The following is a 23,996-nucleotide window of genomic DNA, read 5'->3' as shown; positions in this document are numbered from 1 at the left end:
TTGTATATTTAGTTTTTGAAGGAAAAGAAAAAAGTACTTTCATTATTATTCATTGTTAATAAACAAGAGTTTTTCTTAACTCCATTTTTACCCATAGTCCATAGAGATTTGAATATAAAGGGATTTGGGGTGTTTGCAGCCAAGTTCAGATATCAAGATAGCCATGAATTTTGTCTCTGGATCTACTACATACAACTATGAGAGACACAAACACCTGAATAAAAAAGCAACCTTTTACCTATTACATGAAAGCATGACTGGTTTCTACATAGAATTAGAGCTTTTGATGGTTAAAGGACATATCATGAATATCGTATATCCCAATGCTCAAAACACAATTAGCAGGCTTTAGCAACTGAATACTAATTACAATGTTCAGATCCCTATAATAGTTAGGTCAGTTGTGCTAACTTTTTTCTATACTTTAAGATTGAAAAATAGGGAAAGCCAATTCTTCTTTGACCAAAGAATTACTGTCAACCATAGATCTGAAGACAAAAGTGTCAAAAGAAAAAAATGAAAAAAAAAAAGTGTCTTTGTGTGCTACCATTTCAGAACAATTTTATACAAGTAGATCTCTATATCTTAATCATCAAGATTGAATATTTTCAAACATTTGCTAGTAAATAATGGGAACTTCTTCATCAAGCCAGTAAATTAACAGCCAAAAGACTATTCTTTTCCAAAAATCTCACATTTGGATATCTTAAAACATGGTAACCACGACACCCAACTAGCTGATTCATTAAGAACCTAAGCCTCATTGTTCAGATCTGCAATGAAGCAACTAGTGGATATTGTGAGTACCATATTTGAGATTGTAACGTGAAAATTTTTATAGAGCCATTTGGTTGAAAGTAACTGACATGATGAAGAAGGTGCCATAGTTTACTCAATGTTTTTGACGGCTATGGACTTCTCAAAATAGGGTTTTCCTAACAAGTAGTAGTCCATTATATAGGGGAGAATTTGCACTTTTAGTCCCTCAAATCTTAGAGAATTCTCAATTTGGTCATAGAAATATTTGGTTGAGAAAATGATCATAATGATCCACAATGTTTGGGGGGTTGAACTATTTTGGTCTTTCATGTATACTATTTAATCGAAATAGTCTTTATTGTATAGAAAATGACATGTGATCGCTTTAATCCTTCATATATGGCACGTAACTAAAATAGTCCTTAATATATAGAAAAAGTGATATTTTAGTCTTTATCATATATATTAAGAGGACTCGACAATTCATATATAAATAATTATTGATTTGTTACTACTTAAAATGCTTGTTATACTTCATAAAGTGAAACTTTTTCACACGAATTCGAATTAATCGAGCATTAAAAATAAATATCGAATGCCAAGCAAGAAACAAAAAAATCTCAAAAAATTGATTGGCGACTTGTTTGAAAAACTTCAAACAACTCAATAACAACACCTACAAGAAATAGGAGTAAAGTGGGAAATCAAGGCGAAAAAATGGTTAATTGGTCTATTACGCTCAAGGATGTAATTAGTGGTCAATGAAGTGAATTAAAAAATATGAGGTGTTAGACTCGAATTCTAGTGAAGACTAAAAATATTTAAGTGATTTCTTCTCATATATTCAAGTTTTAATGGACAAAGTTATTCAGTGTCTATGCTGGCGAGAGGTAGCTAATACCTAGAGAAATCAGTTATCTTGGTGGATAGGGTTATCTGGTACTTATCTTTGGGAGAGGTAGCAAGTACTCCGTGAAATCAGTTATCTTGGTAGACAGAGTTGTTCTGAACATAAAGTTATCCGATACTTATCTTTGGTAAAGGTAACAATGAGTCATTAGTGATATTGTATACATTTTGTGTTTAAGCGTATGACTTTAAATGAGTCGATAAGTAAGACATCTTCTTATATCTATAGCATCTCTCTTATGTTTTGCCGATGTGAGACTTTCCTCCTAAGTAGGGACGTGACATATGCTGGTTGTGTTGTTGTTTCTTGGTAAATAGAGTTATTCGATAAATGTGTCGGTGGGAGGTAGCAATTATCGCGTAAAATTAATCGAGGACCGCATAGGCAGGACCCGAAACACAATTATAAATAAAGAAAAATAAAAAAAATGGTTATTTGTGTTCTTATAATGTAATTAAGCACACAAATGACCCCAATTATTATCCAAAAAAATGTTTATGTTGGTGGAATATAGAAGTCGAAAATGTAGTTTCCTAAACCAACCTTTGGCAATTGTCTTCTTAGCTCAAAAAACATGACAAGAACGTCAACCCATTAATCACCAAGTTGCTCCGACTCGGGTCGGGTCAAATGTCACCGGAACTGAAACCCTTATCGGCCCAAGAATGGGAAACCCTAATCGACGATTACAACCACGGCGGCACACGGCAACTCCGATGGACTTCAATCAACTACGCCGCCCTACCTCTCTTTAACCTAATTCTCTCTTCACTAATCCGTAAAGATATCCCTCACAATCTCAAACTCCAAATCCTCATTTTCCTCGAAGAACAACACAACAACATACCTAGTACTTTCCTAATTCGTCTCCTCGAAACCCTAAAATCAGTTATCCAATCACCAAACGACACCGTTTCATCTTCATTTGCACTTAAAGAACAGTTTTTAATCACTTCTACTTCAATTTTCATTAATTCAGTTAGTTACACCGATAATTGTGTTGATTTTAGCTGTGTTAGTCCACTTGAAGGTTTAATTGAGCTTTTGTTGACTATTATTAATAGGCCAAATCATAGCGTTGACCGACAAACTCGATTAATTGCATGTGAATGTTTACGTGAATTGGAAATTGCTTTTCCTTGTTTGTTATCTGAAATTGGATCACATTTATGGAGTTTATGTCAAAATGAACGTACACATGCTGGTCAAAGTTATGCATTATTGTTATTAACTGTTGTTTATAATATTGCTAGGTTTAAACCTGTTGTTTCGTTTAGTAATTTTTCGACGTTGGTTCCGTTTAGTGTACCTAGGTTTTTGGTTGATGAGAATGGTAAAGATGGGAGCTTTTTAGGTGCGGAGTTATCGGATTTGAGTAATAAGGAGTTAAGGAGAGTTGTCGCGTTTTTGCTTGAATGTCAACAGAATTTGACACCTTGGGGGTTGTTGGAGTTTATGGATAAGGCGTTGCCGGTTGCTAAAATTTTGGATTTACAGCCGTCTTTGTTGAAAGTTCAGTTTTCGGGGTTGCTTTATACGTATGATCCTTTGTTATGGCATGCTTATTTAGTTATGTATTTAAGTTATATGGATTCTTTCGAAGGGCAAGAGATGAAAATTGTGAGTCGGCTGTTGTTGTTATCGAAAGAATCTCAGCATCATTTGTTTTTCCGGTTGTTGGTGTTGCATTGGTTAATTGGGTTCATGGGGTTGGTATTGAAGAGGGATTTTGAGAAAAGGAAGAATGTTGTTGATATGAGGTTGAGCTTTTATCCATCGGTGTTTGATCCGCTTGCTTTGAAATCGTTGAAGCTTGACTTGCTTGCCTATTGTTCTGGTTTGATTGATAATAACGTCAATGGAGTAAAAGGCAGTAAGAGTTTGACTAGGGAGAAGTTATTTGAAGATGGCCTTGTTTGTGTATCAGCTTTTAAATGGTTGCCTCCTTGGAGTATGGAAACTTCTGTGGCATTCCGTGCTATCCATAAGTTTTTGATCGGTCAGACATCTCACTCAGAAAATGATTCTATCTCCAATAAAGTCCTTTTGGAACCAGCACTCTACCACACTGTGCAGGTACAAATACTTCGAACCTGTAGTTCTATTTTTACTTTAGGTCTGTGGCATTGCTTTGACAAAATTGGTGCTTCGTAGAAAGGAAAGAGCTTACATAATCTTTGTCACTGTGCTTCTGTAGGAGAAAACACTTGTCCCTTTTCCTTTTTTACTTCATTTTGTTTGAATTTGAAGTAGAGAGGAAAATATCTTATCGATGAGAGAAGGTTAGAAGGCTATAGGATAATATAGAGGTCGAGAAGAAGTGCTTCAACGCGGACGATAAGAACTTTTGTGAAAAGAATCTGCATATACCTAACTGTTTAACAATATATATCATTCTTTTGAGTCACTTTTGCTGGCATAAAACTGGGTTGGATTCTTAGGTGAACTTGTTCTTCCCACTATAGGTGCGCCGCCACATGTTTTGTCAAAATCTGGATGTTGATTTGTTTGTTTTGTAGGTGATTCGGGTTTAGAAATGAATGATATCTCGTCCTGACATAGCTGTAATACTGATATCCTACTTTGATTTTGCAATTGATGCTCATATATTTTTTACCTAAATTTTTCTGAAGCTTGACTTTTTGCAGAGAACACTTATAGACTCTCTGTCTGAATATAGAGGATTGGTTCCTGTCATTGTCGGCTTCACTGACCGCTTGTTGACATGTCACAAGCATCGGTTTTTGGGGGAACGTTTACTTAAGACATTTGATGATAACTTACTTCCAAAGCTCAAGATAGACTACAAATTGGTATCGTACTTCTCTATATTGGAAAGGATTGCTGAGAGTGACAAAGTTTCACCTAGTGGGTTAATAGAGCTCCTTACCAGGTTCATGGTATTTCTTGTTAAAAAACATGGTCCAGATACAGGATTAAGGTCTTGGAGTCACGGGAGTAGAGTTCTTGGAATGTGTCGAACTATGATTATGCATCACCAGAGTTCCAAATTCTTTGTTGGGCTGTCTCGTCTTTTATCATTCACTTGTCTTTATTTCCCAGATCTGGAGGTTCGTGACAATGCCAGGTAATTCCATGAGAAAATCTCTACTTCCTACCTCATTCTGTTTGGATGTGCACATTTTTAAGATCACAACAGTGGGAAAAATATTCATATTAAATTTGGAGGTTGCTATTGTTTTCTAACATTTGGTAGTATTTTGCAGAATTTACCTGCGGATGCTGATTTGTGTTCCTGGGAAAAAGCTAAGAGACATTCTAAACAGTGGGGACCAGCTTTCTGGAATTTCTCCATCTACTCATTCCAGCTCTTTTTTTAGCGTTCCGTCTCCTAGAATTTCTCATGACCCTAAGAAATCGAGGAGTATTTCATCCTGCATGCATCTTGAGCGCATGGTGCCATTGTTGGTTAAACAATCTTGGTCTTTGTCCCTGTCAACTCTGGGACTTAATGTCAAGAAACCTAGTTATATAGAACCCATCAAGGACAATGCTTCCTCAAGTGAGCAAAGTGAGTTTGACAAAATTACTGATGTTACAGTGATCTCTGAATCCAATAGGCTCAATCAGCCTCCGGAGCCATTACGTGTGATGGATTCAAAGATTTCGCAGATTGTTGAAATCTTAAGGAAGCATTTTTCATTTATTCCTGACTCCAGACACATGCCGGGTCTCAAGATTAAAATACCCTGTGCTTTAAGGTTTGAGTCGGAGTCCTTCAGTCGAATTTGGGGAATCAATATGCCAGCTAATGGAGTTGATACCCTGCCTGCCTTATATGCAACTGTGCTCAAGTTCTCTTCTTCTGCGCCATATGGCTCCATTCCATCATGCCACATTCCTTTTCTACTAGGTCAACCCCCTAAAAGTTTCTACTCTTTTAGCCAGACGAATTCTCTTGATATTATCCCTGTGGACGATCTTTCTGAAACTCCTGGAGATGACAAAAGCTTCAAAGCTCCTGTTCTGATTGAATTGGAACCACAGGATCCAATACCTGGTCTTGTTGATGTTTCCATTGAAACGAATACGGACAATGGTCAGATCATTATAGGACAGCTGCATAACATTACAGTAGGAATTGAAGATATGTTTCTCAAAGCTATTGTTCCACAAGACATCCCGGAAGATGCAGTCCATGTTTACTACGTGGAGCTGTTCAATGCTTTGTGGGAAGCATGTGGTGCATCAACCAGTACTGGACGGGAGACCTTTGTACTCAAAGGAGGCAAAGGGGTTGCAGCAATTAGTGGTACTCGCTCCGTGAAGTTACTGGAGGTTCCTATGGCATCTTTGATTCAAGCTGTAGAGCGATCCTTGGCACCTTTTGTTGTACGTATAACTGGTGATCTTCTAACCAACCTCACGAAGGAGGGAGGAGTTATAAGGGATATTGCATGGGATGAGGTGAACTCAGGTTCCCCTTCCACTGATGATACCTTCGCAGAAACCAGTTTAGGTGGGGGTCCCCTTTACCTCAAGTACAAGGATGATGAAGATGATGGAAGGGGTATTGTCCAAATTAGTAAGAAAAACCTAGGCACCATTCAGATTTTGATATTCCTTCCACCAAGATTTCATCTCCTTTTTCAGATGGAAGTTTCTGATAATTCTACACTTGTTCGAATTCGAACAGATCACTGGCCATGCCTTGCTTATGTTGATGACTATTTGGAAGCTTTATTTTGCTAAAGAGATTTGTTTTTGTCCTGTTTGAGCTTTTTTAGTCTCCTTATTCTATTGAAAGTCATATTCTTTTTTCCCATAGTTCACTTTGTGAGCCTGTGATATCACTCAATAATTTGTCTGATGTAAATTGCTTTCCTTTGCAAGAAACCTCCTGGTAAGTTGTAAAGATTGTAAGTGCCTTGTATAATGTTTTTGGTGAGAGCTGAAATACTGCAACTTTCTTTTTCTTGTAATAGTGCAAATGTTTCATGCTTGATCGAAATAACTGGCAATCTTTTTGTTTTCAGGGGATGACAATTGTATTTTAAAAGGCTTTTATACCTATAATCAATTGAATTATTTTATATTTTTATGCTATTGTTCTGTGTTACCAGTTGGAAATCTGCTTTTTACCATAATATATTTCAGAGAACCTCTTTTGTTCTATGATGGCTATACATATCATTGAAAGTAATTAAGAATTGAGACACTTACTTCACAAGTCAGTGGCTGATGAAAGAAGATTTAAAAAAAATTAAAATTGAAATAAATCTCTTTTTTCCTACAATTACACTGAGCAAAATTTTACAGATTTGTAGAGCACAGCAACTAAAGAAAAGTTACCACCAACTTAAGAGTACAAAACCTGAGAACAAGAGGAGCTGATTCTAACAAAAAACATGTCATACACAGTAGCATCATCTTGCTTTTCGAAATGGAGCAGTGACTGCTTTTCTCACCCACCCTTTAACCTTTATCTGCTCCTTTTCTATCGCAAAATCTCTCTTCTTTTCTATTTGTGGTGCGATAAGGGGTTGAAGAGGCACAAATCAGGCTGATCATTATAAGAATTCCAGAACTTGGATTCTTATGATGAGATGAGTGCAAAGCTATCTGGCTCATGGGATTTCATGCCGTCTACTATTGATGTGAGCACCAATAAATGGTTCAATATTTCCGTTCAAAACAGCAGTAAGGTCAGCCAATTGGACGCCTGTCTTTACATCTTCTACCAGTTTGTTTGGATGAAACACATACCTCCTGGCTACTTGGTTCCAACTACTAGAGATATCACTACTGATGATGCTAGCCAAGTCTGAGACTCCTTGCTCCCTCATTACAATGAGAAGCTTTGCCTTTAAGCGATTCAGAGCCTTTAGCTTATTTGCAAACCGGCTTCTTTCACCTGCAAATCAATGGAATATTGGAATTTAAGACGGTATCTCCAGCACCTATCATAAATTGTCAACCACATAGTAGTATACAATCTATAATGGAATCTTGAAACGAAACCTTTTTTCCTCCCCCCCAAAACCTCAGGGAATGCTATCAACATTCAATCAACCAATTCTTTGAGTTCACTCAACAGTGGTATCATTAGTGACACACTTAAATATGGTGTGTACATGATTAAGACGATATATAACAACTAATATGTATTATATAGACTTATTATGTTGTATCGGGTGCCCCATAGACATTTAACTCGTTTGCTTGTTGAAAATGTACCCAATCCTATAACTTGGAGACGAACCATAGAAGAAGTTTCCCTGAGATGTCATATCTCATACCCTTTGAGAACAGTGCTTCTCGACATATAATTCTTCAGTTCTGATATTGTTCTAATTTTCTTTGACAATATTCAGATGCATAGACACATCAAATAGAATCTTCTTTATACACGTACATATATGGAGAAGATTATATTGTGCATGTAGAAACCTTCAATAGATCATAGTGCAAAAACATTGAAGTAATATGAATCGCCCTACAGAGACAATGATACCCAACTCAAAACACCCAAAAATTACCTGTTGACCGGACTTGCAATCCTGTCGGAATGTGCTGAATGGTGAGTGAAGGCGACGTTGTGATTTCTAGATCATTTTCATCAATTTGGAGGTCAGGAGATGATTCAAGAAAAAGAGGAATAACATCAATAGCGGCAGCTCCGTCCTGCACAATCCATTAAGATTGACATGTAAATTTTGTCATTTTGATGAACATCTACCAAAATATAAGTAGCCAGATAGACCGTTGCGTTAATGTAAGGTACTTAATGATTGGTCAACAAACATGAAACATGTGTTGAATCATCATCCTTTATTAGTCAGTTAATACTTCAAAAGTTTAAAGTTCCTGTCTTCTCGATAGTTAAAATGTTCTCCTCTTAAGAGGCCAACAAGGATATGCCTAATGACTCTCATAGAACACATAATTCAAAGGGTTGAGGAAGAAATAGGAAACCATTGGAATTTTACATTAATATAATCAACTGATAGAGACGGGGGAGAACTAAATTTGTCCTTAGGTTCATACCTTTGAAAGATCAGATTTATTTTCAGAACTTCCACTCATGCAATGGATTCCTCTTTCCCCAGAAAGATATCCGTATGCCGATTTGAATTCTAACTCAATCATCGCATATTTAATACCACCGCTCTCTGAATCTTGTTTCTCAACTATCCTCGCCTTATGACCTTGTTTCTCGGCCCATTTGATATACATTCTTGTGAGCTTTTCTGCCCAAATCTGGATCATAATTGGACAAGTACAATAGTTAGAAGTCTAATATACATATACTTACTTCCTTAAGTCAAAACAATAATATATACTTACTTCCTAATCTCAAGTATTCTCAACTATGAATAGCCAGCATCAGGTCTACAAAGTACTACCTCTTCTCTGAAATTCGGCCCATTTCCCTACCAATTTTCAATGTTTTCCATAAAAGAACAACTTTTTGGGAAATTCAGAATCATTTCCATATAAAATGAGATCTTTTTGGGAAAAGAATCCATGACGCAGCTTGACTATTCACTTCATGGTTGAGATGAGTTTATAAGTGAGCAGTAATAAGGAGCAAGTGCACTGATAAAGTGATAATACATCTTTTACAGTTACAGAAATAGCTTTTGAACACCGTAGATATGCCCTCTAACTTCCTTACCAGTGTAATTAGTCAATGAACTGCCTTTCTTGCCACTAAATCCCAATGACAAAGCCAAAGCATATAACATTCTCTTCTAAAAGATATCATTAGATGTTAGCTATATGCATCCTATATTCTATTATCTATATTAGATCCCCTATCAATATAATTTCTTAACAGTGTGAGCGTTGCTGTAATTTCAAAGGTACCTCAATTTTAATCCAGCGGTTATGGCTTCATGTCTTTTCTTTTTTTTTTTTTTTTGCTTTTCAATAACCTCAATTTTAATCCAGCGGTTATGGCTTCATGTCTTTTTTTTTTTTTTTAATAACCGTGGTGTCCGGGCCAGCTTGCGCATGCCTTGACTAATTCCGCGGGATACCTGCTACCTCCCAGCAACAACAGGCACGAGGTAACTCTTCTGGCCACCAAGGCTTAAACAGATACGAAGAAATCACTAATGTTTTTATCTCCGCTGGAATTTGATCCAGAGACCTTATGGTTCTCCTCCCACTTCATTGACTACTAGGCCACTCCCTTGGGTGCTAGGTACAGCTTCATGTCTTAGAAATAGTATCTCCGACACATGGGAGTAAAGCCACACCAATATGCAGGGAACTCATCACGAAAGTTCCACTTCTTATACCTACCTAATAGCATGCTTATACCTCGGAACACTCATTGACCAACTTTTTCACCTGAGATATATATGGGCCTTTCCTATTGACTTTGTAAATATATGTAGCAAGATAGCAAGAGATTACAAGTGAATACCTCTGAGTAAACACCTTCGTTTCCAGATTCAATGGTGACACATGCTCCCTCCATATCATATGGCTCCCTCAGAAGTTTGGACATTTCATACTTATCTAATGTCTTATTCACATTGACACAAGCTGCATAGGCCTGCTTTAAAAACTCGTAGTTGATAGAATCCATTCCCGCCAGCTCGGTAATCAGCTTAGCTTCTTCAGCCTGCAGAATCACACTCAATGAAATAGAGTCAACTGACAGGCTTGAGTTTGATGGTTTTTCTTTTTAAGTCTTAAAAAAATAGGCGAAATATGCTGATAAAATGACACCTTGTATCTAAGGTCTTTGAGGGAATCAATGGCTTTAGCGCTCTCAGCTAATTGCACAAGGTCTTCATTTGATTTGGCTACATCATCCCACAAATCATATTCACGAATAATCTCTTCCTGTTTGAAGCGTCTTGCTTCTTCAAATTCTAGTGCTGTCGGTGCCAGCATTTCAGCACGGAGTACCAAATCTTCAATCTTCCTTTTCAAAGCGAATGTACCTGCATCAAAAAACCATCAATACCACACAGTCCACTAAGCACTTGGAAAGGTTCTTTCTTTCAGTTAGCTGTTAGCCTCCTTATTTTTCTCACCCTCTCACACAGAGCTTTCTCTGTCTCCGTTCTCTCAACCACTAATCTTTGCACACTACTAGTACTACTACTACTACTACTACTACTACGTGTCAAACTTTGCACACTACTAATGCTCCAAATTTATCCTTCAGCACCTTGCAAAAGTAATCTATAACCCAAAGGTTTTGAATTTTTCCAAGTACCACAACCTTCTAAAGTAACATCAACTAGGTGCTCAACTTAGCACTACCAAATATGAATTAGAAACCCACCGCCAGCAACCAAAAGAAAAAAAAAAACTCACCTGCCACAAATAAAGAGCTAGAACTGTTTAAATGCATGACTATTTCATCTATAAACTGGGGTTAAAGCAAGGACATTTTTTTTAATGTCTACTACAATATTCCAAAACAGAAGCTCAAGATATATTGTTGAACTGGGTGACTACATCATCTAAAAGCTGTTTAGAACAAAGACATTTAAATTTACCAAGTTTATAACACGTCCCCTCACTTATGAAACCTCTCTTTTTTCACATGAATTCAGAAATTTCAACATAAACTAAGGTACCACTTCATCTAAAAACTTACACGGTTAGAAACAAATACACTTTTTTATACTTATTTTATGTCTAAAACAATTACATAGAGACAAACCGAGCTCTTTGTAGAACCTGCTTTTGTCATCTATGTGCTGATTATTATTATGAGCTCTAATTCTTAAAGCAACTACTGTCATTGTTGAACTTCTGAAGCTCGAAGGAGAAGAAGAAGAACAAGTAGTTTCTGTTAGTACAGAAAAAGGGCCAGTAACCATTTTAGCCATAGTAGTGGTGGTGATGGATAAAATGTGTGAAGGTTTCTTGATTTTCCAAAAGCCTAGTTATATTTATTAAGTTTATAACACGCCCCCTCACTTATGAACCCATCTTTCCACATGAATGACCATGATACTGAATTCAGCATTTCAGCATAAACTAATCTACACTTCATTACAAACAACAACAACATACCCAGTGTATTCCCACAAGTGGGGTCTGGGAAGGGTAGAGTGTATGCAGACCTTGCCCATACCTTTGTGGGGGTAGGGAGGCTGTTTCCGATAGAGCCCCAGTTCGAGTAAGCTACCACTTCATTAACATTCAGAATAATACATTTTTATGACTTAGTTTATGTATAAAAGAAGAAGAAGAAGATGAGCAGAGAAGGGATACATACCGAGCTCTTTGTAGAACCTGTTCTTGTCATCTATGTTTTGATTATTATGAGCTCGAACTCTCAAAGCAACTATCTTTGAGCTTCGAAGTGTCGAAGTAGAAGAAGAAGAACAACAAGTAGCTTCTGTTAGTACAGAAAAAGGGTCAGCAACCATTTTAGCCATAGTAGTGGTGTAAAGGTTTCTTGATTTTCCGGCAGCCGCCGAAGAACAAGGGCTTTGGGAAGTAGGGGGAGTGGTGCAGGGGATGTGCACGTCCCACTTTCCTGTTTTTATATTTTCTATGGTGTTTTGTTGGCGGTAATTTGTCGTCTTATTTTTTTATGGGAAAAAAAAAAAAAAGGAATTCCCAACATTATTGTCTTAAAAAATAATTTCCTCTCCAGATATTTATACTGTATCATTTTCTATGCTGCTTTCATTTTCAAACAATTAACGCTACGATTCAGGTTTAATTTTTCACAAAAAGATGTATTGAAAAGGGTGTTTTTGGTACGAAGGAATGTTCTCCTCGAAAATAAATATTTTCTGATTTATTTCCTTATTTTGTTAAGTAATTGAAAAATATTATCCCAAAAACATTTGTATCTAAGCAAATGTTATGATAATGGAGGGAGATGAGGTGATTAGGTATGTTATGAGAGTAACTTTTACTTTGCTAATTATAATTTTCATTTCGTTAATTAATGGAGCACTAGAAGATACCCACGGTTAACCATGGCCTTGTTGGTAGGATCTTGCTAATATTCAGTCATCATAAGGAAGTGATTATGTGTGTTCTCTAGCAGTACTTGGCTTTCAAAGAACTCCCCCATAGTTTCTTCTTTGCTCTAAAGAGCTATCATTATTTTCAGTAAAATACTGTATAAGTATCTTCTAGAGATCTATATTCTTCCTTCTTTTGGAGGTTTTAGACATTCTTGACCTAGAGATCCCAATATAGTACCTAATTGTTTTTCTCAACTTTCTTTTCTAGCTAAAAGGAAATTTGCTATGAATACTTCAACAATCTGTGTATTCTTGTTTTGGGCAATAGGTCACAGGCTCGATCTATGGAATCAACCATGATGTTTGCGTCAACGAAGGCTGCCAACATACCCCCTCAAGGTGTGGCCTTTCCCCGAACCTTGTGTGAACGTGGAATGCTTCGTGCACCTGACTGCCCTTTTTCTTTGGGCAGCGAGTGTCACTGCAGAAGTATGTAACAGGACAGAACTAACAACATATAAAATTAAGCATCAATGACAAATAATTTCGACGCCCAAGTAGTCAACAGAAATTTAAATTTGCAAGTGATACAAGCAATAAGTCTCAGTTTTGAACAGCAACATCTCTGTGTCTAATAATCTCGACGCCCAAGTAGTCAACAGGCCCTTGGACGGCCACATGAGGCTTCCCAACTTGAACACGAACAGCAGATACCTGGGGATACTTGGTGAGGGTTGTAGATGCAATGAGTTGAGCCACAGATTCTAGCAGATTTTTAGGTGGCCCCTCCATAACCTCTTTCACTATTCTGCCAAATCCACAGATTAAAATGATAGTATCAGTGAATGATCAACGCCAAAACAAGCATATGAACCTAGCTAGTAAATTGATCTGCGAAATGTTTATTCTCAAACAAGAAAATCAACTGCAACTAAACTGTCTAGAGCTTTCAGTTGAGTAATCAGGATGCAGCAGGCAATAAAAATAGACAAAGTTACTCGCTTCATTTTTAAATGGATCTTTTTGTAGGTGACATTCAATTGCATTTTTTTTTTCATCCATATTCTAAATAACTGGCAAAAGCTCCAAAAGGCCATGAAGGTGACTACCTTATTCTACAAAACTTCCCGTTAAACGAGATCATGGGATGGCTAATCCTTCTTTGTCCTTATTCTACACAATTTCCCTTCTCAATTTTCCGTCCAATGGAAGAAAGTAACTCTCATTCTCAAAAGGTTGGGAGTAATAAAAACGCGAAATTCTTGTTTTCTTTTTACCTTTTTTTTCTCCCTATAAACAGAACAAAATGAACTGTGCTAGAAGAACCAATTGTCCATGTGTGGCAGCTCCAATAGAAAATCAAGGAGGGATGTGAAAGGAAACACGTAAGAACTCAAACCAGTTGTAGCATCTGCAAGGTACATCATCTAGCCACCTTAGCATCTACTCAAGAAAAAATGTGACCTTTCACAATCAGAAGGCCTAGTTGAAAAATAGTTTTATGACTTGTGCCCACGTAAATCACGATATGTCTTTAAGTTATTAGCAGGATAAGGTTCCAATCTTGTTCCTAGTTCTCAACATAGAAATTAATGTCGCTTTCTTCTTACTTCATTTAATATAGTTGACAAAGTAAAAAACTGAATTGGCTGGAGGAGGCCTGCAGTAAGTTGTCACGCAAAGAGAGAATATTACGTCCTAATAAATACTGCATTCGGTTAATCATTTTTCTCTTTCTATTAGCGGATAAACATTATGCAAAACCAAATATAATCACCGCACAGAATTCCAACATTTTTGCTACTCATTGTTGACACTTTCACATTACCAATCTTAAGAATCAAAATTTCAACTAACTGCAAAGTGAACTCTTCTAAGATAAATAATAATAAGGCAACAGTCCAATTTGGCCTCAAGAAAGTAGAGGATTGAAAGCACTTCCTGCAATGACTTCCAATTCCAATGTCTGATGGAATATTCAAGAAATCACATAGCAACAAGAATTTGCTTCAGCGTGTTATGGGAGATGTTTAAATTTAGTCAAAATTGAGGTCTCATCTAGTTCTACACTTCTACTCATCTCTTTCAGTTTAGCTTTGGTGAAACTGCTCAATCCTCGTTTATTTTCTATTCTATATGGTGAAAAGAAATATCAATTAAACTGACCTCGTGAGCAATAGGACCCTGTTACTTAAATGTTGATGAAGATATTACACAATTTTCATCTACTAAGCTATGAAATCAAGTTCTTTATGTTTCCATCTCAACCCTCAAAAATGCAAAAATGAACAAAATCGAAAGCATCACTCACCGGTATATATCAGTATAACTTAGAGTATCCGACAAGCAGTCAGATTCACCAGCAGCTCGAAGATCCATCCAAGCATCAACATCTACCAGGAACTTCTGACCAAGTTTCCTTTCTTCTTGCTTCACCCCATGGTATCCGTGAAACTTTAAACCCCTCAGCACAAGCTTGTCTCCTTTTGGTATGTCCATGTGACCTGCCAGAATCCTCTTAAATATAGCAAAATGAAGCAGGTCATGTAATCATGATGTCCTAGCAATTTGCTTCTTAGGCAAATTTCAACAGCTTTAGATGTCAAACTTGACATGTGATATAGGTCTAACTCAAACCCTAAAGCCAGCTCATGAGGTGAGAACTGCCCAAAATCACATAAGGAGTCAGATAATCTATATTCCTACCGATATGGGAACTCAACACCCCCGCACACCCAGGACTAGCTATCTGGAGCATGGAAAACATATAAGATAGGGGCCTACATTAGGTAAACCATGAATTCGGAAGAGCTTAACTCTACTACCATGATAAGAAAATGGACATTACGCGTAGCTCAATCCCAAATGTCAACTCATGAGGTGTGGATTTCCCAAGACCATTTAAAGAAGCAAATAATCTACATCCCTACCGATGTGGGAACTCAACAACATCTCATTATAATAATTTTTCCTTTTAAACTAAGGCAACTTGTGAAACCATGGGAATTTTATTTCTGACTTCCTATCAAATTAAAGGAGAACTTGAAATAGATGCAGCTTGCAATAATTTTGGCCCCCATGGGATACTTACTATCTCTTGCAATTACATTCTGAAAAAAAAAAAAAAAAGCTTTTGTTTGGTCCTTAAATTTTAACCAATACATCTGATAGATTTCTCTTGCAGTCATAAAGATTGTACCTTTACATGCTTATATACCAAAATCAATTGAAATCCACTAAAAAAAAAAAACCTTTTGTTTGGTCCTTAAATTTTAACCAATACTTCTGATAGATTTCTCTTGCAGTCATAAAGATTGTACCTTTACATGCTTATATACCAAAATCAATTGAAATCCACTTCAACCAAGTTTTTCTTGAAAGATTAAAAGATTTCAGAGACCCAAATTATCAAGTAATAGGAATAAATTATTATAAAGGAAAAAGCTTTAGCACTTACCAGAGCAATCTGAATAACTTCTACTGAAAAATTTCGGGGCTTCCGACTATGGAAAAATGACTCTACAAATACCACTCTTGTTTTTATATTTTAACCCTTTTTTTTTTTTTTTGGTATCTGGTGTGTTTTATTTACACATTTTCAGTGTTATTTTTTGTTATCTCCTTTGTAAATTTCGAAATATAATTTTCAAACCACTATGTATTGAAATGTTATAAAATTATACTTTCAGAATACTAATACGCTTAAATAACAATAACACCTCAGACTCAGGGGTGGGGCTAGGTAGGCTCCAAGGGGCCGAATCCTTCGACGAAAAATTACAGTATATATAAAAGGTTAAAATTAATTTTTTATGTACATAGAGCAGAAGTTGAATACCTTTAGGCTTATGTGGGATGATTATATTGAATTTTTAAGTGAAAATTTTGGGCTCATTCTTTGCGTTCTTTATAATTTGTTTAAATTTGTTTTGTTTTTGCCCTTGTTCCTGACGGAACTCCATGGTGAACTAGAAAATTTTAAACCCAATATAAGTTTTGGGTCAATTGATTTTGTAGTCTCTTATAAATTTATTCTTAATTTTATGTCATTTTATTGAAGATTTTCATTTTCACATATAAAAAAATTGAAAATCACACACAATATATCTGAAAAGGTTATTTTCTTCCGTTCAATATTGTAAGGGACCATTATCGAAAGTGACCATACGAGACCCTTTTTCCGTTCAAGATATTTTGAGAAATGGAAAAGGTCCAAAATATGATAACTTTGTTATCTTTGGGTTGAATATCTTTTCTGGTTTTTATGCAAATATCTGCTTCATTTTAACGGAGAGACACGTGTAATCTTCTGTTGGCCTATACTAAGCATCTCTTAATTAATTAAAATCTAACCCGTAATTAAAATCTAACACATAACTCATATCCAATTAAAAAAGACCCATACGCGTATCCAAAAAATTGAAGCAAGGCTTCATCAATGGCGGCTACCAATACTCACTAACCGACCGTCCCCGGCACTAGTTATGATGGAAATTTTGTTATAAAAAGTAAAAATACGAAGAATACTAATAAACTTATATATAACAAAATAACTAAAAATAGTGTTTTTTCTGTAGAAATTGGTTCGGATGAGCGCCCTCGGCATAGTGTGGCTCCAGAAACCAGACAAGATTGAAACGTTAGCTAAAACTGCAAATTGTAACTATAACAGAAAATGTAAATTAATTGAACCGTGTCCCCCTGTTGCTGTAAATTTTCGATAATTGCAAGTGATTCATTCATCGGAGCAAACACTAAATCCTAACGAGTCTATCGGAACCGAAAGCTTCTTTTTCCCTTTGCAAGAACTGTAAAAATAAGGTAGAGCAAGAGTAGAATGCAGAAGGAACAACTGTGTTTTAATTTGTTCACTGTGTAATCTAAAAAACTAACAATACATTTTTGTTATTACAAGCGAAAAATCATTTTATTAAAATTGCACAAATTGAAGATGAAGACCGGCAGGGCCGCATGTATATAGAACTAGTGTTGTAATAGAGAGAAAGATAGAGAAGGGAATTGTCATCTTTTTATCCATCTGGATTTGTTCAAATCTCAAAGCTTATTGGATTGATTTGTTTCTATTACTTTTTTACTTCTTGCTGTGATTTTTATCTAAATTTTCTTTCCGAAATTATCACTTGCAGCTATCTTTTCTACTCTTTAGTTAAACAACTTGCAGTTTTCGCTAACGTTTCAATCTTGTCTGATTTCTGGGTTTTTTTAGAATTTAGTATAAAGGAATATGGTAGATGAATTGGGAAACTGTAACTAGCTCCAGCTATCACCATTGGCCACGAATGGTCACTGAGTATTGGCAGCTGCCACTGATGAACCTTGGCTTAATTTTCAGAAATGGATATAGGTCTTTTAATTGGATATGGATTATGGGTTAGATATTAATTATAGGTTAGATTTTATTAATTAGCAGACAATTAAGATGGACTAATAAGATGATGACATGTGTCTCTTTGTTAAAATGAAGAATATATTTGTACTCAAAGTATAACGGTAGGGATATATTTAAATATTAAGCTATAATCATTTAAAATTGCTTTCTAAGAACTAGCATCACTTTCACGTCCTGCATTAGTACACTGAATTCAGAACCAAAAACAGTTCAAAAAAAAAAAAAAAAAATCAGACCCATAAAGCGAATTTTCCACTAGCACTAGGTCCAACACGCAAGTGGACTATGCACCTAATCATACTGTAACGACACCAGCGGAGCTTTCCATGTTATAGTAGGAGTATAGTAGATTTCTCAATTAAACAATCAAGAACTTGCAAAAGGAATTGGAATCAGTCTTTTGAGTTAATAATACTACATGATTATTGAAAGGGGTCTACATCTTATACTCAAAGTATACATTTTTTGTTATATTATTCGTGTTTTTAAGCTTCTTATTACGGGTTACTTGATTTTTTAGAGTATCAGATCATAACACTTATTTTAATTTATAATTACATAACTTAACATGCTGCCTAGTTTCATCATAGTATTATTCTCATACTATCTTATTTTTTGATTTTTGGTATTGTCATTGCTTATCATATTATTTGTTGTTGCTTCCTCTTCTCCATTGTTTCAGTACGGCTTCTGCTTTACATATTTAATTTTTGATATGTTTTACTTGAGGCCTATCAGAGACAACCTCTATTATGCTCTATAATGCACTGTTTGTTCTAAGAACTAACTTTTCCCTCTTGTTATCTCAATTTAATGGCTGAGGTCGGCCAAACCACAGCTTATCCGTTGAAAAGAATCGTCTTAGAAGTGTTTGAATTGATGGAAAAGGTTTATTAAGAGAATATTCTTTTATTTCATTATGATAAGGAATGGAACTGACCGGTGCATGAAACACACACACACTTGCGTCGAGTGCGTCTTTTACTACTTTGATGATGTTGATAACTTGGCCACGGAAGTAACGCAACTTTTGGACGAACATACAGACAAGGCATCATATTCCACCAATTTTGGCTGTCGATGTCACATTTAATAAGATCATGCTATCTTGAAACACTATAACTCTAGATCTTCAATTTGCCTCTATATCCCAGCCATATACTGGAAATGAAAAAGGAAGCGAGGGATGCATCACTAAATTTACTAAGATTGAAATATCTCCTCCTAACGGTTAGGAGTACAATGTCGGGTCTAAATCTCTACCATCGACAAAAACAGCAGGGGAAGGGAAGAAGCAAATTATATTTTCATCATTGCTAAGAGGAGAAATGAAACTTAAAAAACTGCTCTGTTTTTTTAACTTTTGTTCAACTGGTTTTTACACATTTTTTTGTTCCTTTTACGGTTCTGTTGTTTACAAAGTTAAGCTAAAGAAATGATATCAGATTATGAACAAGGCTAGATACAAGAGTGCCACCTACCTTGCTCTATACAAAAGGTTACATGAAAAAACTAAAAACTTGATGCTTTCTAAACCGCAGCTTGTCTATAGTAACTGCAAACTAAGGACTGACTTCCTGAAGACAGACCAAGAGACTAGCGATTCAGCGAGGCTGCTGGATGCTGCGGAAGCTGTTGCGCGGACTCACGATCTTGGCTGGCTTCTCAAAGTATTTGGGTGGCCCAATGGGTGATCTTGGTGAACTCAATGTTCTCATCAGTGCATCAGAGGGTAAACCTGTTATCAAGGGGTATAAGAATTAACACTAATAACCATTGTAGACGCTAAAAATCATCAAAACTAAGATCAGGCCTGCAGGAATTCCCTTTGCCTTATAGCTTTTGTAGTGTAAAGATCTAATGACTAAGGGGGCTTCACTTTCTTCAGAAAGGTTCCGTTCTGGAACTTCAGTACACCATGCAAACATAACGTTTACTTGTGCTAACTGTAGGTTATTACAAGAAATAGATAGAATGGGAGAAATTGTGTGCATACCATATTGTGGTATCCCATTGACACCATAAAGAGATGACTTAATTCCTTGTTGCCCACTTTGGGATGATTGGAGAAATTCCTCATACTGAGCTTCCATGTTCAAGATATCTTCATCGACATCGAGATCAATATTTTCAGGAAGCAAATCAGCAACATCGTTACCAGCACCATATTCCTCTCCCTGATTCTGGCTCATCCAATAGTCATGGAACCATGTTGATGTTTTCACCAATTTCCACCATTCTGGTGAAAAATCCTCCACCTGGCGCACATATGAAGGAACGAAGATGGGCGCATTTGGATTCAATGTTGACCTTCCTCCAGAAACTAATGCCATAATGCTTTTTCAAAATTGCTACCTGGAAAAAAAAAAAGACGTTAGGGCATGAACACCAAATATGACCACATAATATAACAAGTTTCACCTCAAACATTCATTAGATCATCCATAGAATTGAAATAGAATTTTTTTCCTCACCTAATAGCCTCCAACTTAAACAATCAGGTTCCAATACATAAACCAGGTTCATGAGCAAACTTATCAAAATAAGCAAATTCAACAAAACCATAGAGTCTAAAGACACGTATAGATGCAAGGTTTCGGTAACCTGGACCCTAATTGCAATCATTTTGATAAAAAAAGAAACTTTTGCACTACGTTTGCACCCAATTCCGCACAGGAGTAACTAACACAAAATTGGTTATAGAGCAAAACTTAATTGAAGCCACATGGAGAATAAGTAACAAACTAATACATCACAATTAACAAACTTGCTGATACAATTGCATAACGATATAAATTTAGCAAATAGTATCTCTATACAACTACTAGCCTTCCGCTACAATTTCGAATCGCTACTTCAATCCTAATAAATACAAATATACAATCATAAATCTCATCTTTCTAGTGCCAAACATGCTCCTCCATCATTCTTTTCAGATTAACTCATAAATATTAACCTCATTTTCTCAAGAACCTCCAATCCTTAACAGATCTACTCCAATCTTAACCGTTTCATCATCAAAATAAGCGCACTATTGACTCAAATTGACTACAGAAATCTATCTAAAACAACAAAATCAACAGCACATACGGCAATTTTTTAGATATATTCATCTATCACCATATATAATTTAAAACAATTATCTCATTGACAACAAGAACACGATATTGACTCAAATTGACTACATAAATCCATAAAAAACAACTAGATCAATAGCACATATCGCAATTTCTAGATTATATTCATCTATCAGCATATATTAGTTTATTAAAACAAAAACAAACAACTAATCAACCAAATAAATCATTTTTTTTTTGAAGAAAAAACAAACTTGAAACGATCCAACAGATCGTTATTGACTACAAAAAACCATCAAAAACAACGAAATAAACATCACATATCACAATAGATCGCAATTTCTAGATATACTAATCAAACAGTATATATAGTTCATCAAAACAAAAAGCAAACAACAAATCAACGAAATAAAAAAAATTACAAGCTAAAGAAAATTCAAATTTGAAATGATTCAACAGATCTACAGATCAAAAGCGTAAAAAGTAGAAAATTGAACACTTTAATGTAGTTTTTAAAGTACCTTTGAAAGATTTTTTTGTTGAGCTACAGAGACGATTTCGTACGCGTATGAGTTCTTATCTTCAGTTGAGGTCTTGTATTTATAGGCCAGAATACAGAGCCTGAGCTTTGGATAAGACCAAGGTCAGGTGGCTCGATTATATGGCTCGATCATATGGCCAATAAAGCTATCAAATTTTTTTAGCTCATTTTTTTTTTTTAAATGTGTTTTATATATAAATTTTTGCCTTAATTAAAATTAATAAAATTTTATCTAAAATTAATAATGTCTCGAGAAAGATTGAATGAATTAGATATATTATTAATTGAAAAGAATTATTTGATAAATTGATTATAAAATAATAATTAATAACTTATCATCCGTAAAAAATTTAAAAAAATAGACGTTAAGTAAAAATATATATGATGATTTTTTTTAAAAAAATTAAGGTCTCTATTTAAAATTTGATTTTAGGCTATTAACGTTGTTAAGACGGTCCTGACTAACGCAGCCCGCTGATTGACCTTCGAGAAAAACTCAAATTTGTACCAATTAAAATATGCCAGATATTCTTTATAGCCAATCAGATATTCTTTATAGTCAACCGGCCACCTCCGGTCAATTTTCCATAAACCGGTTAATTCCCAATAAACCGATCTAATCCTCAATCAGTAGATATCATCTAATACAATCTTTTTCTTATATTGTATCTTATTTTTAGATAAGTTTGCATTGCTTTCAAGGATTTATATGTTTTTGGAGACGACTTTTTTTCATATCATTTTAGATTTATTCCGACCTTTTTTTAACACAATTATTTATCATGATTTCACACCTATGTATTGGTACATCTGCAACTATACTATTTCAAGTTGCCTTTTCTAATTTTATCTTCAATGTATGCTACTAGCACCTTATGGTGAATGTGATCATTTTTAATCTTGTAAGCATTTGTATCTCTACAACACTCATCTTGCGGATTATTAGATTTTTGCGGTCTAACATTCACTAACATACACCATTATCGGTCTTATAGTTGTTTTATAGAACCTACCTTTCACTTTAGTAGCCATCGAGTTTTAATTATATAAGTAACTCCAGCTTAAATATATAAATTATTTTCATTTTATATCGTAATCCCATTTAGTCTAATCTTTACTTCGATCTTCCAATGTTGACTACATGTTCAGTTCTTATATTCCGTCTTACTTAAAATCTTTTATAATCTTTCAAGATCAACAAATCTTTATATATTTTGTGCTGGTTAAACACAGTGTTTTAAAAGGCGAGGGCGTAAGGCGGGGCGTTTTACGTTTGCGCAATTAAAACGTCTTGCGAAAGCACGAGGCACGGGCGTAAGCCCCATGGGATTTTAATTTTTAGTATTTTATAAAATGATATAATTATAATAAATACTTTTAAATAGGTGAAATAGCGTAAAAAATTGAAAGAAAATTATAAATAAGTCATATATATATATATATATATATATATATATATATATATATATATATATATATATATGCGCCCCCCCCCCCCCCCCAAAAAAAAAAAAAACTAATTAGAACAATCTATTATACGCTACTTACAATACAAGGATCGGTCATATTCTTTTTTTTTTGAGATAGTAGAAGACAAGATAAATAATTGGAAAAGAATATATATTAGGCATTCCATTTATTATCGTAAAAAAGGTCTTGACTTTTAAATTTAATGTTTGTCTTACCTTTTTAAAACATTTGAGTAATTACGTTACTTTTGAGAATTTGGGCATTATATTAAGGACTTATTAACAAATTTCGTTTTAGTTCAAAAAAAGAAGAAGTTTTCAATTTGGCTTACGCTCCAACACGGTTTGACCCCCCAACAAAAAAAAACTCGCCCCCAAACACTGCGCGTACGCCCCGATTTAATCTTTAGCGTACGTCTTTGGAGACTTTCGCTCCGACCCATCGCCCCGGGGCATTTTTGGTACGCCCCGCCCCAGGGCTCGCCCCGAAAACGCTTTTTAAAACACTGGTTAAACATTTATTACTCTCAGCTTATAACCATTGACAAAGCAAATAATTTTAGCCTGATATGAATTTTAAACATGTTTCATGACTATAGCAATTACCGGTTCAGAATTGGACCGGGTTTTTCATACGCGGTGTACGGACAAGCAGACAAAACAAGCAGCCAGTAAAGCGTGTATTCAGACAGGTGTTCATAATTGACTAGATAAGGAACCAATTGTGGGGACCAATTCTTACGGTGATTGACCTTTTTCATTATTGCGTACGCATTAATTGTTTTATGATCAACGGTTGATAAATGAGACTGTTTTGATCCAACGCTGGAGAATGGTTGGAGTAGTTATGATGATGTATTCAAAATGAATGGTCTCAAATCCACTATAATTCGCGTTGTGCACATGGCTTA

General features: G+C 35.4%; 4 protein-coding genes across 8 annotated transcripts; 1 reads left to right on the top strand and 3 right to left on the bottom strand.

Annotated features, from left to right (window-relative positions):
* Positions 1–2,152: 2,152 nt before the first annotated feature.
* LOC132045515 (uncharacterized) lies at positions 2,153–6,595 on the top strand. 2 transcript variants are annotated; one of them, XM_059436101.1, is made up of 3 exons: positions 2,153–3,745; positions 4,303–4,757; positions 4,897–6,595. In XM_059436101.1, the coding sequence occupies exons 1-3, from the start codon at positions 2,300–2,302 to the stop codon at positions 6,380–6,382; spliced, it is 3,387 nt and encodes a 1,128-aa protein (XP_059292084.1). In that variant the 5' UTR covers positions 2,153–2,299; the 3' UTR covers positions 6,383–6,595. The 2 variants fall into 2 exon arrangements, with proteins under 2 accessions (XP_059292084.1, XP_059292085.1); XM_059436102.1 differs by having other exon boundaries at positions 2,155–3,745; positions 4,318–4,757.
* A 270-nt stretch (positions 6,596–6,865) lies between these two features.
* On the bottom strand, positions 6,866–12,218 carry LOC132045516 (peptide chain release factor PrfB3, chloroplastic). Of its 4 annotated transcripts, XM_059436107.1 has the most exons (7): positions 11,883–12,000; positions 11,739–11,794; positions 10,373–10,590; positions 10,065–10,265; positions 8,678–8,890; positions 8,170–8,314; positions 6,866–7,544 (listed from the first exon to the last, which is right to left on the bottom strand). In XM_059436107.1, the coding sequence occupies exons 3-7, from the start codon at positions 10,538–10,540 to the stop codon at positions 7,258–7,260; spliced, it is 1,014 nt and encodes a 337-aa protein (XP_059292090.1). In that variant the 5' UTR covers positions 10,541–10,590; positions 11,739–11,794; positions 11,883–12,000; the 3' UTR covers positions 6,866–7,257. The 4 variants fall into 4 exon arrangements, with proteins under 4 accessions (XP_059292090.1, XP_059292088.1, XP_059292087.1 ...); XM_059436105.1 differs by lacking the exon at positions 11,739–11,794 and having other exon boundaries at positions 11,883–12,218; XM_059436104.1 differs by lacking the exons at positions 11,739–11,794; positions 11,883–12,000 and adding an exon at positions 11,322–11,505.
* Positions 12,219–13,082: 864 nt separating this feature from the next.
* LOC132045517 (dihydroneopterin aldolase 1-like) lies at positions 13,083–15,144 on the bottom strand. Its single transcript, XM_059436108.1, has 2 exons — positions 14,900–15,144; positions 13,083–13,396 (listed from the first exon to the last, which is right to left on the bottom strand). Exons 1-2 carry the CDS (start codon positions 15,085–15,087, stop codon positions 13,192–13,194), a joined length of 393 nt encoding a protein of 130 aa, XP_059292091.1. The 5' UTR covers positions 15,088–15,144; the 3' UTR covers positions 13,083–13,191.
* Positions 15,145–19,327: 4,183 nt separating this feature from the next.
* Positions 19,328–21,626, bottom strand: LOC132045518 (protein EARLY RESPONSIVE TO DEHYDRATION 15-like). Its single transcript, XM_059436109.1, has 3 exons — positions 21,597–21,626; positions 19,995–20,353; positions 19,328–19,736 (listed from the first exon to the last, which is right to left on the bottom strand). Exons 2-3 carry the CDS (start codon positions 20,329–20,331, stop codon positions 19,603–19,605), a joined length of 471 nt encoding a protein of 156 aa, XP_059292092.1. The 5' UTR covers positions 20,332–20,353; positions 21,597–21,626; the 3' UTR covers positions 19,328–19,602.
* Positions 21,627–23,996: the final 2,370 nt, after the last annotated feature.

This window comes from Lycium ferocissimum, unplaced genomic scaffold (assembly GCF_029784015.1).
Source record: "Lycium ferocissimum isolate CSIRO_LF1 unplaced genomic scaffold, AGI_CSIRO_Lferr_CH_V1 ctg685___fragment_1, whole genome shotgun sequence".
Classification (NCBI taxonomy): Eukaryota; Viridiplantae; Streptophyta; class Magnoliopsida; order Solanales; family Solanaceae; genus Lycium; species Lycium ferocissimum.
This window is presented reverse-complemented; position numbering and strand designations above follow the sequence as displayed.